The sequence below is a fragment of the Carex rostrata genome, chromosome 27, assembly GCF_964058835.1.
Source record: "Carex rostrata chromosome 27, lpCarRost1.2, whole genome shotgun sequence".
Classification (NCBI taxonomy): Eukaryota; Viridiplantae; Streptophyta; class Magnoliopsida; order Poales; family Cyperaceae; genus Carex; species Carex rostrata.
Window position 1 is genome coordinate 1,541,499 of NC_135944.1, and position 13,805 is coordinate 1,555,303.

At 31.4% G+C, this 13,805-nt stretch overlaps 1 protein-coding gene across 1 annotated transcript; it reads left to right on the forward strand.

Annotated features, from left to right (window-relative positions):
- Positions 1–280: 280 nt before the first annotated feature.
- Positions 281–2,328, forward strand: LOC144545311 (putative LRR receptor-like serine/threonine-protein kinase At1g51880). Its single transcript, XM_078293902.1, has 5 exons — positions 281–545; positions 712–838; positions 925–987; positions 1,335–1,524; positions 1,789–2,328. Exons 1-5 carry the CDS (start codon positions 498–500, stop codon positions 2,225–2,227), a joined length of 867 nt encoding a protein of 288 aa, XP_078150028.1. The 5' UTR covers positions 281–497; the 3' UTR covers positions 2,228–2,328.
- Positions 2,329–13,805: the final 11,477 nt, after the last annotated feature.

Below are 13,805 nucleotides of genomic sequence, written 5' to 3' on the forward strand. Positions count from 1 at the left end.
ATATCTGTCCTGTATTGATATTCTCATGCTTAAATGAATTTTTTCTTACATTTTTGGGTTTTTATTTGAGTACTGAAAAACAAAGACAATTATTTAGAAATTACCAATAGTGACAGATCTACAATTAAAGTTCAAAACATAATTAGTGTAAAAGTGCCTTGCTGCTTACATCAAAATGCCGTTTCTAGATACATCTTTTAATAATAAATGTAAATTTATATCTCTATATTTAATATACAGATAATCAATCAAATGTCTTAAAGCAAGATAAAAGTTCTGAATCAAGCCTTCTGACAAATGATCCTGCTAGAAATCATGCCACAATTTCATTTCAACCGAAAGCAGAGGCACAAGATTATCAGATCAGTGATAATCGTCAATTCAGTTACAATGATCTCAAGAAAATCACAAATGATTTTCAAAGTATTATTGGCACTGGAGGATTTGGAAGTGTCTATTTGGGCCTTCTAGAAAATGGATTTGAGGTTGCAGTTAAGATGCGTGCTAATTCGTCCTCCCAAGGGGTCAAGGAGTTCTTGGCTGAGGTAATCTCCACTACACACACATAACCCACTTAAAACAATTGACAAATTATTGGTGGCATAGTTGCTATACAAAAAAAAAATACCAAATTACAATATGGTTATTAACATCTAAAAGATCTTTTATGATAGTAAGTTCAAGATATATTTAATCATAATTTTTGTATAGGCAAAACACTTGGCCAGAGTTCATCACAAGAACTTGGTTACATTAATAGGCTACTGCATTGATGAAAATTGCATGGCACTTGTCTATGAGTACATGCAGGAAGGAAATCTTCATGAAAAGCTGAAAGGTAATTGATTATACTTGATCCTAATTTGGCGTCTAAATTTTATGTCTTTGATGAATCTATCATAAGCTAACATTCTAAAATATCAGATATATATGGGAAGCCTCTTACTTGGAAGCAGCGACTTAAAATTGCATATCAATCTGCACTAGGTACGGTAAATTAAGCTACAATAAAAATTATAAACTAGTAAATTGTTGCTGTAATTTCGTCTCTTTGTTTGGAATATTTTTTTTTAACAAAAAAGAGTTCAAAAATATATTCTGAATTGGATTAAATCAGGGTGCCATGCTCTTTACTTTCACTTTTGCATTGCATTATTCAATGTTTTTTATTATTTTTTTGCTCTCTCATGTCCTGAAATTAAAAGTTACAAGCAGGCACTAATTGTATTCAGCGACAAATAAATTAGATATTCTAAGTATTGAGAACATATTAAGTTTATTGAAATATTTTACAAGAAAATAATATATTTGATCTTTAAACAAATGCAATGAAGGATTGGAGTATTTGCATAAGGCTTGTAATCCACCACTTATCCATAGAGATGTTAAGGCCAGCAACATTCTACTAAATGGAAATTTCGAGGCGAAGATTGCAGATTTTGGGCTCTCAAGGGCTTTTGAAAGTGATGGAATCAGTTCTGTTTCCACGAAAGTGATAGGCACTCCTGGTTATCTAGATCCCGAGTAAGATCTCTGTTTTGCTATTACATTTTGTTATTCCTAAGTATACAACTACAATGCAAAATAATATTATTACTAAACTTACTTATATAACTTAATTCTAATAACAATAACATATTTGTTTATTGGAAGCGTGGAGATTTGAGTACATGTTTTTTTCAATTTTATTGTCTATAATTAGTTAAATATTTTTCATTTCTCTGTTTTTTGAGAGAAAAATATATTTTTTTCTTTAAAGAGTAGTTAAATTATTGCATGCATCTACAGGTACTATTCGTCAAATCAGCTAAGTGGAAAAAGCGATGTTTATAGTTTTGGAGTTGTTCTATTGGAGATTGTCACAGGTCAGTCCCCTATTAATGCAGGATTAGAAGGGGTTAACTTGGTACAATGGGTGCGTCAGAAACTATCCGGAGGAAATATTCAAAGCATAGTGGACCCTAGAATGCAAGAAGAGTATGACATAAATTCAATATGGAAGGTTACGGATTTAGCATGCAGGTGCACTGAAGCCACCTCATCTAAGAGGCCTAAAATGGATGCAGTTGTTTCTGAGCTCAAGGAGAGCATGTATTTGGAATTCCCAACAGAGAAAATGCATAATGAAAAAAGTACAGATAACTTAGTAACCGATGTTAGTGAGGATAGCGCTTTTGAGATTGTTTCAATAGGTGACATGCCAGACCCAGGTCCCACTGTCAGATAATTCTAGGAATATAGAAATAGTTGGCTTGTTGTTATATAGACAGCCACTTCTAGGAATATAGAAATAGTTGGCTTGTTGTTAAAAGAAGCTTGCCTATTAATATTTTTTTTTAAGAGAAATGTAGAGGTCTAGCCCCCAATCATTACATAGATTTTGACGTCCATTAACAGTCCATAAACAACCATTTTATAAACAACCATTAACCGTGTATGTACTTGAAGATTCATAAACGAGATTTTGACATCCTTTTTCTTTTTATTTAACCGTATTTTCTGTGCATATTTGTTTTGGCTTTTAATATGCCATTTAGATTGGCTAGCAGCCATATTTTTGCTAGCTACAGAAAATGAGGACATGTTCATTAATTGGCCACATAACATATTCACAAAACTTTTGCAATCACACAGCTAGAAGGTAATTACTAAATATCTATATATAATATTGTCAGCACAACAAAAATTACCAACTGTTTCATTTTCTAAGTGAGACTGTTTAGTAATTAGCCCATGCGCATAACATATTCACATCACACTTACAATGACATACTGTTTCATTTTCTAAGTGACATACCTGGCTCGATATAATACTGAAATTTCAAGAAAAAAAAATGTTAGCAATGGCCTTCTTTTTCAATAACAATACTAATTTAGTAATATTAAAAGACCAAGGGACGTACTAAAATAGAATCTAAAATTGCAAGCTTTTAGTAAAGTTCGCAAACAATATTTGCGAAACCCTTGTTTGGTGTTTGCAGACAATATTTGCGAAACCCTTCTTTGGTGCTGTAGCACCACGTAAATTTAAAATTAAAGTACAACTTAGACCTTAATCCAATTAATTCTCTGCAGTCCATATTTTCTAATTTACCTTCAGCCCAATCTAATTAATTAATTTTCTAAAGCCTATATTAAAATTCAGCCCATAACTATCTCCCTGCCAAACCACGCAAGTGCATGCAACTCTTTGATTTGCACCCTTTCCTTTCCTGTTCACTTCTTATCCTCTCTACGCAACCCCTAGAGAAATTGGTATTCTTTAAAACTGTCCATCGTCCTCTTTCCTCTGTCACATCTTTCTCACTAAAATAGACCGCTGCCACATATCTTTCAATTTTCTTTCCTGCATAATTGTCAAAAGGAAATGGTTGTCTCCTTTTTTGTGTTGAATTCTACATTTAAGGTAATCTAAAAAGTTTGATATATTGTTTATAATAGTAGATCGTATTGCTGAATTAATTTTCATCATGTATCTTGATTTAACTTTCAGTTATTCAAATAATTTCAAAAAATGTGATGACCAATATTATAACCATTCTATTACGAAATATCTAATGTCTAATAAATGATGTCTTCTAGAATATTATTTTCCTGAAATATACTCAAAGCATCATACTAACTTAATTATATTTATTATATATATTATCTCTAGCATCTGAAATTATAGTCGTTTATATTATTCTTATTAAATTTCATGACTGAATTTCATTTATTAAGATATGATAAAAATATTAGTTATTTAGATACTTTAATTAAAGTTTGAATTAAATAAATTAGGTTCGAGTCTAGTGATTGAGGAACGTGATGAACGTGAAGAGTATGCTCGAGGAACCTACGAAATTCAAGGTGCGGTGTATTTCCTGGATAGTTGTTAAATTACTTTACCGTTTGGTTATATATTTATTTTATAGTTATGTGATGAATGGTGAATTTGGAATCTAAGGAAAGATGCCATGATTGTTATTGAAATGGATTTTTGAAACGAACATGCTATATATGAATAGAAAAGGCTAGGATACGATCAGTGAACAGGGGCCGATATGTTTTACATATCAGGATGTATACATTGGGTTCGGTGTTAGACTAGACCCCTCGTTAACGTGACTGTAGGCGAAAGCGGTCCTGTCACGGGTCAAAATTTAGCGGAAAGCTGGATGCACCGTCTAATGAGACAGTCAAGACCTAGCGGAAAGCCGGATGCACCGCCTAGTGAGACAACCAAGACTTAGCGGAAAGCCGGATGCACCGCTTAGTCAGGCAAAAGAAATGTGAATTAAAAAGGGAAAATAGATGTTTTTGATTAAATAACTAAATTAGTGCATCATTGGATAGATTTCATTAATTGAATTTGAATGAGAAATTTATATTTGATATCTAAAGTTAATTTCACAAAGATCCGGGCTGGAACTAAAAATCCGCACGGAGAGTTTTTGTTTGAGCTCTCACCCGTACCACTTTATTTATGTGGGTTCCAGGTGACGAAAACAACGTGACTAGGCGAGGTGAGGAGTAAAATGAGAAGGCAAAGCGAGGATAATTATTATATTGCCACTTAGTTTGTTTATTTTATTTGTTTGAATACATATAATGAACATGGTTATGAGACATTTATATAATAACCATGTCCATTTATGTCCTTTGTATCAAAATACTTGTGTGATTTATATGTAGATTTGTGGCAATATATATATTTTATTAAAATTTTATTGATGATGTGTGTAACATGCTCACGCCTTACGTATAAATACGTGGCGGGTTGTCATGGGGTGTGACAGGTGCATAGACATATAGTGGTATATTATGTAAAAGGAGGTTCACAGACAATTTGGAGCTACCATATAATAAAATTGTCTTTATACCCTGATCTTGATATTCAATTTGAAAGAATCACAAAGCATGACAAATTTTCTAATGACACAGAATAACTGACATAATCAATTTTTACTACATTAAAAAACAGAACCACATCATTATACAAAGGAACTTACATCAAACGTTTATGTCCTTGAAAAATCTAAATTCAGACAAACATAATTGAAAGATAAATGCCCATTTACTAATGCTGGGATAACATAGATGGGAAAACAATTTAAACCTTGTCCTTCAAGCCAGCAGTTTTTCCTCCTTCTCAGACTCGCTCAATGATTGTCCATCCATCTGGAAGCCAATCCTGTCGTTTGGACTCAGATGAAGTGGATGTTGAACACTTGTCTGTTTTTGGCTTCCTGGCTTTTTTCGACTCAGTCGAGATAGAGGGTGATTCCTCATTCAGTTTGGATCTTTTGCTCTTCTTGTTAAATTTATTTGCGTTGTTTGGAAATTCTCCAATCGGTTCAGATGGAGTTTGATTAGGTGGCGCAAAGGACATTGGCACCGGGTCCAATACGACTTCTGGTTGGGTGGTATCTGTGATTGACCTGTATTAATTTGCATGTAGACTTCAAAACATTAAAACCATTTTTCATTATATTTTTCACTCTAATTTTTATCCATCTTTGTGTTGAACCAAAAAAGGGAACTCGGGGTTATTGAAAACCAAAACAAAAGAAAATACCAAATAACACTGGCATTCCGATTAAGATTAGTACAAATTTGATGTGTAAAACACTCAAATAAAGATTTTTCACAAAATTTGAGTTTTATAAATAAGCTGCAACCTACAGAATATAATCTACGTTGCAACCTACATAATATTTGCATCAATTTCCGTCTATATATATCACGTACAAATTATAAACCAGCAACTCCCATAAAAAGGATCAGAAAAAACCAGAAAAAAACTGGTATTTATTAAACAAGCAAACATATATAATATTAGATCAATCCCAACTTTGGTCTATAAAAGTGAACACAGGAGCTTAATTAACGACCTCAAATAAGAGAAAACTAACAATACAACAACTTCAGTTTAACAAAAAATTTCTATTTTTTTCTTCAGTAATCCTCTCTAGAATCTTCCCTACAAAATATAAATAAAAAAGCCATAAGAGAGCAAAAGAGAGATATACCTTAAAAGCTAAGCTCTTTGAGAGAGAGAAAGAGGGGGAAAGGAGGAATAGAGAAGGAGATGAGAGCGAGAGAGAGAGAGAAAGAGAGACCAACACGCAGTGAAAAGTTTCTTCTAAAGAAGATGAAAGGGCAATTTTATAATTTCTGAGTGAAAACCTTTCTTCCTCTCTCCACAATTAATTGTTTAGTAACGCTTTAATTTAATTTTGATACAGTGAAAAATATTAAAAAAATAAAGATACAGTGACAATGCCACATGGTAATTATTAGTGGGTCGAATTCAATTAAATTATGTATTACCTTTCAATTTAATATACATTTAACACATGTCAATAGAAATAGAAAAAAAATATAGTGAACAATGCCACACTGCAAGCATAAGTAGGTCAAATCTAATTAAATTATGCAGAACACTTTAATTTGATAAACTGAACAAAATATGACAATAAAACAACAAAGATACAGTAAACAATGCCACTTCATAACTATTAGTGGGCCTGATACCATTAAATGTGTATAACACGTCACAAATATCTGATACCATTAAAAATATGATGAACAATGTCACGTGGCAACCATAAGTGAGTCAGATCCAATTGAATTATGTACATTAATCCTTCAATTTGATACATAAAACAAATATCAATAGAAAAAAAATGAAAGATACACTGAATAATACCACGTTGCGAATATTATTAGGTCAGATTCAGTTAAATTAGCACAACCATTAAATTTTATACAGTGAACAAATTTCAATTAAAAATAAATAAAAGATACAGTGAACAATATCACGTAGCATCCATTAGCGGATTAAATTAAATTTATTTTGTACTAACCTTGAATTTTGTACAATGAACAAATATCAATAGAAAAAAGGATAATATAAACAATGCCACATGACAATCATTAGTGAAATCTAACTAAATTTCTATAACCTTTCAATTTGAGACATTGAATAATGCCACATAGCAATTATTAGTGGGTCGGATCCGATTATATTCAATAATCATACCCCAGGATGATCATGGGTGAGGATCCTTTGCGGTGCCCTACCATGCAGAATAACTCCCAGCTGAGCAAAAATTATGTTGGTATGTATTTAGAAAGATAGGGGATCTGCTTTGAGATTCGGATCAGGTTAAAATAATAGTACAAATCTTATTTTACACAGTAGAGTACTGCCAAGTCCATACTAGATCTGAACCCCTGTTTACTGATCCTTCAAACTTGATATAGTGAACAATGACACGTTTCAACCATTAGTGGACTGCATCCAATTAAATAATGTACCCGTATCCAATGATGATCTAGGACTTCATTGATCCATTTTGTTTTTCGACTTTTTTCCTTCATTTATAAATTGGGTACAGTAAAAGCTTTGAATACGAAATACATCATCTTTTCTTTTGGATAAGTTAATCTATTGTTTTTAATGTTTCATAATGTCCTATGTAATATATTTTTACTTTGTATATTTAAATCGCTTAATTTCTTAATAGAAATGTATTAAACTGTAATATCACAATAACAATAACATGTCAAATTTCAGAAATTAAGATCACATCATTATTTTTCAAACAATTTTTAACTGAAGTACTATTACAAAGAAAATTTATTTTATTATAAATTTTGTTGTTATTTTTTTATTTTGTAAAGTTGCTGATATTTTTTAGGAGAATCTATAGTGTTGCCATATAAACTTCTAAATTAGTCAATACCGATCATTAATATTTAAAATCTTCATAAAAACTTAATATTATTTCTTTTATCCTTCTTATTTATCTAATTTTTTATCTAGTTATTTCGATGTTTGAATTAACAACTATATTTTTTTGAGTTATTAAAGTTCGTCTTTTCCTCTTTTAATCTCTCTCGCTCAAAAACCTATTTCCAATCAAAATTAAACCACTGTATTGAAACGTAACCTTTAACAATAATTTTTAGATGTTTCCTCAATTTTACTTTACTTCACACAGACGAGCAATCCGTATTTATTTTGTTCTTACCTAAACGTAACCTTTTCAATTCCACCAACGTTGGCAAAAAACAACAACAAGAAAAAACAAAAGATAATATTTACTCCCTCCCGCCAAAGTCCAAACAAAACTAAGAGCTGCAAACAGTGCTGAAGCCACTGAATTAGCGGTTAATAACGGGAAGAAATAAATTCCAATCAGTACTAAAAATGTCAAGGAAATTTAAAATAGAAATTGTTGATGTATTGTAGAAAATAAAAATATATAAGAATTAGATAAATATGAAATATAATTCTTTCAAAACAAATTTGATCCCAATAATGTAATACAATTTTAGTAAATTGCAGGAAACACATGTGTGTTTGTGTGTGTGAGTGTGTGTATATATATATAGTAACATTATGAAAAATGTTTATAAAATAAATAAATAAGTAATTTCTAATAAATAAATATAAATTTATGTGTAGATTAATAAGATAGTCAGGTTAATAGAAAAATATTTAAAACAAGTATAATACTGACTGAATAATTTTAAATATTGAAAATAAAAATATATGCTACAATTGTTCATAAAAGAGTTGGATAATCGGAAACTCATATGATATAAGATACATTAGAATATTTTAATAAATCCAAATATTTATTTCTTTCAAATTATTTTTTTGGGCTGATTTACAAAGCTGAAAAGTTAAAGGTGCCAATGTAAATGTAAACTTCAAAATTAGAAGAACCAGATTAGGAAAGGACCAATGTGGCATGAAGGCCACGCGTCCCATCGTGAGTGAAACACCGCACCCCCATTAACCCCTTAAAAATTGGATTTCTTCCATTCTTTGCGGAGGAGACAAAAAGGGAAAATAAGAAGGGAAATGAAACCAAATAGAAGAGGCAAAAAAGAAAAGGAAACAGGGTGAAAAAAAAGGGGGATGAAAATAGAGAGAAAAATATTTGAAGGGATTCAACGTAAAAAGAGCCTGAAGATCTTTCCACCTACAGATTAGCAGTGTTTACATAGCACAGATAAAAGAAGATCTTTCCAAGAACAGATTAGCAGGACTTAGTTGTTCTCTAGGTGCTATGTAAACACTGAGAAATTGAGGTCTCAGTTGCCATAAGTCCGTTGGTTCATTCATAGGCATAGTTAGCCAGTCGCTTGGCACCTCCATGTCCTTGTTTTTCCTGAGAATACTGCACCGTTCTGTAGGTTATTAGGCTTGAGATTAGAGGAAGAGAGATGAGGAGCTGAGTTTTGGAATGGCTTGGTCTGAGAAGCATGTATGGGCTTCTTATAGATATTTGGGTTTCTTCTTGTGACCTTTGGATATCTTGAAGGACAATCTCGGATTATGTGACCAGGGTTATTGCAGTAAAGGCATCTTCTCATATTCTTACAAACGGCCTGGATATGACCTTTCAAGTGGCATTTGAAACATTTCTGTTTCTGCCTAAGCATAGTTGCATGGATACTTTTGTCCATTGATAATTCGCCTGTTGTGCAATTTATGGTCACATATCTTGATTATTGTACAATTTTAATCAAAAACGACATGCAAAAGACTTGTTACTACACAACACTATAAGTAAAGACTTGGCACTACACAACACAACAAGGTATGATATAACATAATATTTGAGTTTACATCCGAATCTGTTTATGAAAACTGAGAAACCTTTCAATGTGTAAATCGATTTCTTTATATCCCTTGAGAGGAGAGAAGTATTTAGAATTTCATATTAAATTTTTTTTAATCAATGTTGTCTGTGAAGCATTGGAGGATCAATGCCTTTTGCGAGTTATATATAGCTGACATACGGTGGAATCAAGAAAACTCAATGCTACAATATAATATCAATTGTGTAGTGTATCTTCAAATTAAATGGCTTCAACAACATTCAAAGAATGATTGCACTGAGTTCAAATAAACAGAATCATTGAACCTGTAAGACCTAAAAATAATTTTATATATAGTGGATGAAAATTAAAAAAAAAAAATTCTTTAGAGGACTTTATCAAACATATAGTACTGTTCACTAATAGAAGAAATTTCGGGACTCATCACAATTTAATTTGGATAGTTGGATTTATTTTGTTCGCAAACGTAAAAATTTCCTTGGTCACTCCTAACAGGTTGAACTACGTTTCTGTTTGGATAAGATATCCTTTTGACTAAAATATTTTTGAGCGAAAAACATATTGGAGCAGAAAACTTTTCATCATCCTATAATTTATTCAAAGTACGGTCTAAGTTCTATGCATCAACATAAAATGAACATAATTTTCCGGATGTGACCAACATAATTCTCACAAACTTAAATGTACTCGATGCGGAAGATGCAGCCATTTTGTAAACACTGTGAAATTATACTTCAACTTAATGTATAAACAGTTTCTCTCCCGTAATCCTCTTCCTCATATTGTTACAAAACCTTTTGAATGAAATGTTATTTCTGCAACTATAAATGGGCAGCAACATCACCTATTTATACACATTTATCTTTAATCCAGTGCGTCCATCAAATATCAAAAGAACGGACTACACTTAGTTTGCTGTTAATAATGGAAAACCAAAAGAATTGAAACTAAGAATTTCAAAACTTTATTTTGGTGAAACTAAGAGAGAAAAAAATATCAAACATTTATATCCATTATGTAGGCCAGTTAGTTGAATTTTAATCAAAATACGGCTCTTGAGTTTTTAAGAGTTCATATTACTAATTAAAATAATAGCTGCGTATAGATCAGTGATTAATAATGATTTTGTGAGCTGTGCATTCACCAAGGAAATAGAAAAAATTATGCTTTCTCTGTACAACGAGCTCCATATTCTCATAATGGGCACAAAGAGAGATAATGAAAGAATCGGGAAAACCTAAAATTTTCTTCTTGAAACAAAAAGAGGACCGAGCCAAGTCAGTATGAATCAAGTTGAGTCGAGCTTTAATTAACTCAATCATGACGAGTCAAATCAGAATCAAACAAGTTAATTATAAACTTGTTTCGAGTCAATCTCGAGTGAGATAGACACGAAGTAGAAAGACAGGAAGTGTTAGCTAGTTGTCTAAATTGCAATATATTAAAAGAGGTTGAAGGTAGAGACGTCCTGGAGTCCAATCTCAGAAAGAGGGGGCAGATCAGTGGGCGATATGTGAACTTGCAAAGAGAGATTGAGAAAATTGTGTATGATTTCTTTCTTTTTAATATTCCATTTATAATTGACTAACATGCATATTTACTAGTCATTAAATATACAAGATTACGTATCCATAATTCAAGAAAATTTAAAACATACAACTAACAATATTCAATAATCAACATTTTAACACATAAAATATCATTCAATATTCAACATACATTTACATCCATAATTCAACAAATGATTTATCTGTAGATGAGTATTGGTGACCTATTTTGTTGGAACTATACACCTATACAACATACATATACAAATATTCAGCATAGATATTTCTACTCTTATTATTTTTTATTTTCTAAATATCTTTTCAAGAACACTCTAGACCACTTCTCCTAGATATTTCTCCAACAAGACAGACTCAACTACCTGCCTCACGAAAGTGCTGAAGCAGTCATGGCAGCAACCTGGCACTAAATTGGACATATCCTTGTTGTGGTTGCAAAGGGGCCGAGAGAACGATCAAGCAAGTACTCGATGGTGCATATGGACCAAAAGTCCATATGCGCAGCCAAGATGGTGTGCGTTGAAACCCTGGCGACTTCTTTGTACCCATGGGAATCAATTTTCACATCTCCATATTTATAGTGCTCTCGACGTGAAGCTGTCACTAGTTTTACTGTAGTTATATATGTAGAATTTCCATAAGAAAAGATAGACATTTTAAAGTATCAGCAAGCATTACCACAAAAGAACTGTAATCAATTCCTACTTCCTAGTTAATTGTTATCTTTTTTTTAATTCTCGGAATTTAACTTATGAAATGAATTTCATAATAATCCATCCCAAATTTAACTTTTGATGATCTTGGGGGCATAGAAATATTAATCATTCAATATATCTGTGTCCTCCGGTTTAGTTCATTTTTATTACAAATACATATTGTTTATCACTTGTTTAAATATAAGCTGAAATAATTACTTGAAAAAAATATCCAGGATAATAATTTAAAGGATGAAAGTAGACTTACCTAGAAGTTGTGCCCAGAAAAAACGTCCATATTTCCTAAACCGCTCATGCTAAAGTAAAATGTAAAATTTCTGCATAAAATTTTCATTAAAACAAATTCACGTTAGAATATCACTGCCAATAATAGAGTCATGTAAATAATAAAATGAAGGATGCTATCAATTCTAAAATAAATTGAATAATTTTATTGGATAATATTAAACAAGTTAACATCCTCAAATATTTTTTTAAAATATTGGAACTCAATGGAAGTGCTGAATATGTCAAGAAATTCACATTTCCAATATTAGAAATGATACACAAGAGATCTATAAATTCATTTTTTTTCTTTAGCAATGCTCATTTTCTCAAAAAGATGCAGGTTACGTAGTTCTGAATATATGGTGTTCAGCTGTGTATTGCTTTCATAGGAAAATATAGCAGCAAAAATTCACTCATGCTTGAAAATCGGCAAAGACACAACTATATTTGATTTACACTAGTTAATAATAGTTAATAAATAGCTCCATATACATTTGGATTTGTTGTCTTGTCAAAAAATAACATTCACATTTCTTGAATTTTATTACATTACTTTATCCAAGTAAAATTGTTGAAATTCATGTAAACTAATTCAATCCAAGATTGAAGGAGTCGCAGACAAGGATTGCGGGATATACAGATTGCAAACGGCAAGCAAAACAATGGAAATGATTTCAGAAAAGTTCAAATCTATACTCGATTGACTATATATATTTATGAAGATAATAAACCTTGTTTTCCTTTACTTTCATGCACTATTTTAGAAGGTTGTACAAACTAAAGAAAAATAATAATTGAACATATAAAACAACAGGGGCAATTAGGAAGAAAAATAAGATTGATTGCTTTAAAGGCAATGGAAATTAGATAGAATTTTTTTTTAAAATAGATAAGTTTATGATAAATTGGGCACCTTTCAATTTCTAAGTCGATTGCTTTACATCCCTTAAGAAGAGAGAAGAATTTGTAATTTTATTTATAAAATTTTATTCCTCAATTTTGTCTGTGTAGCATTGGGGGATATTATTACTAATAAAGGAGAGCACTGCCTTTTGTCAGTTATATATAGGTGACATAAGGTGCAATTCAATGCGACAATATAAAATCAATTATATAGTGCATCTTCAGAATTAAAGGGTTTGATTAACAATCAAAGAATGATTGCACTTAATTGCATATTATATATATTATTTGCATTTATAGTAGGATTTGGCTAATATGCTATGGGTAGCTAAGAGGCCTCCCGTACTATATTTTGTACCTGCCTAAATAATTAGTAGAAGAAATTCTAAATATTGTAAAATTATATATTTGGGTACATTTTAATATGGATGTCATGTTGAACGGTTCAAATCATTGGTTATGACACAAAAACAAGATATTCAGTAAGATTTTTTACGAATGTAGCGATTTTCATTAACAATGGTTATGACACAAAAACAATGTGACATTTTAACCCTAAAATTTCTTTTTTTTAAATAGATATTCAGTAAGATTTTTTACGAATGTAGCGATTTTCATTAAATTTGTTATTGCAAAAGGACAGAACCTGATGAAACTCGGGAATCATGATGAAGCGTTCCACCGGGAATGAACCCGGCACAACAGGCCGGCATTGGTTGCAGAGAGCCCATGC